The 1,031-nt window shown below is 46.1% G+C and overlaps 1 protein-coding gene across 1 annotated transcript; it reads left to right on the forward strand.

Moving 5' to 3' along the window:
• Positions 1–223: 223 nt before the first annotated feature.
• Positions 224–672, forward strand: LOC106512259 (F-box only protein 15; the record flags this gene model as incomplete). Its single annotated transcript, XM_014000922.1, is given in 2 exon segments — positions 224–328; positions 427–672. Coding segments are annotated over 2 exon segments (351 nt in total), but the record flags the coding sequence as incomplete, so codon positions are not given.
• Between the last annotated feature and the right edge of the window lie 359 nt (positions 673–1,031).

The following is a 1,031-nucleotide window of genomic DNA, read 5'->3' on the forward strand; positions in this document are numbered from 1 at the left end:
CACAATAACACTGTTGCCATTGAATATTTTTAGCTTAAATTTCAGCAGCTTTGAGCTGAAGTTTTCAGCAAGAAGCATTCACACTAGCATTTTTGCTCGTTTTTTTTTTTTGAGTCAGGTTCTTTTCTGTGACACATTTTGGATCAATGCAGCTGACGAGCAAAAGGCTGGTTGGAACGCAGACTTCACGTCCTCCTGTTCTCCGTCCGTTTGTCCTCCTCAGGCTCCCGTCTGAGATCCTGATCAAGATTCTGTCGTACCTGGACGTGTCGTCGTTGTTCTGCGTCAGCCACGTGAGCCGACTCCTCCACCAGCTCTCCAACGACAAGTGAGTCCGCTGACCAGCCGAAGAGCTGAGTTTTTATTGGACTCGCAGGAAGGGGATTATTTTAAAGTCTGTAAGAAAAATCTGTATTTCATCTGCAGCATCTTGTGGCAGAAGATTTACGAGGCAGAGTTCGGGAGTCACACCTGGAAGCCGAGCTCAGCTGAGGAGGAGGAGGAAACGGCGGAGGAGGAGCAGAAGCAGGAGGAAGAGGAGTGTATGGTGAGCCGATGGAAGAAGATGTATTTCAACACGGTTGCCAGACAAGAGATAAAGAAGTGGAGGAGAGACCTGAAAGATGTGAACCCTTACACCGGCCTGCCCAATCAGACCGAGTGGGTCCTCAGGTATGAAACAATACGACAAGATTTGGTTTTCATTCACTTTTTATTACAAATCCTGTAGATTTTACATTCTGACCAGTTTTTAAGGTGCAGTCGGGTCTTTAAACCAGTGGGTTTGGTGTTTATTGAGACGCATGAAGCGTTGATCAGAACAAACATTTCTATTTATTCTTCTCCTCAGGGGCCTCGTGTATAAATGGTGCGTACGCACAAAAAAGTTGTGTGCACCAGGTTCTACGCCCATATTGTGATGGATCAAAACCAATGTTGCGTGAGTGTGCGGCAGCCACGCAAAGTTTTTCAGTCGAGAGTTTTAACTCACAAAGTCCTGAATCTGACCTGAGTCCACAGAAATATGACTC

The sequence above is a fragment of the Austrofundulus limnaeus genome, unplaced genomic scaffold, assembly GCF_001266775.1.
Source record: "Austrofundulus limnaeus strain Quisiro unplaced genomic scaffold, Austrofundulus_limnaeus-1.0 Scaffold5221, whole genome shotgun sequence".
Taxonomy (NCBI): domain Eukaryota; kingdom Metazoa; phylum Chordata; class Actinopteri; order Cyprinodontiformes; family Rivulidae; genus Austrofundulus; species Austrofundulus limnaeus.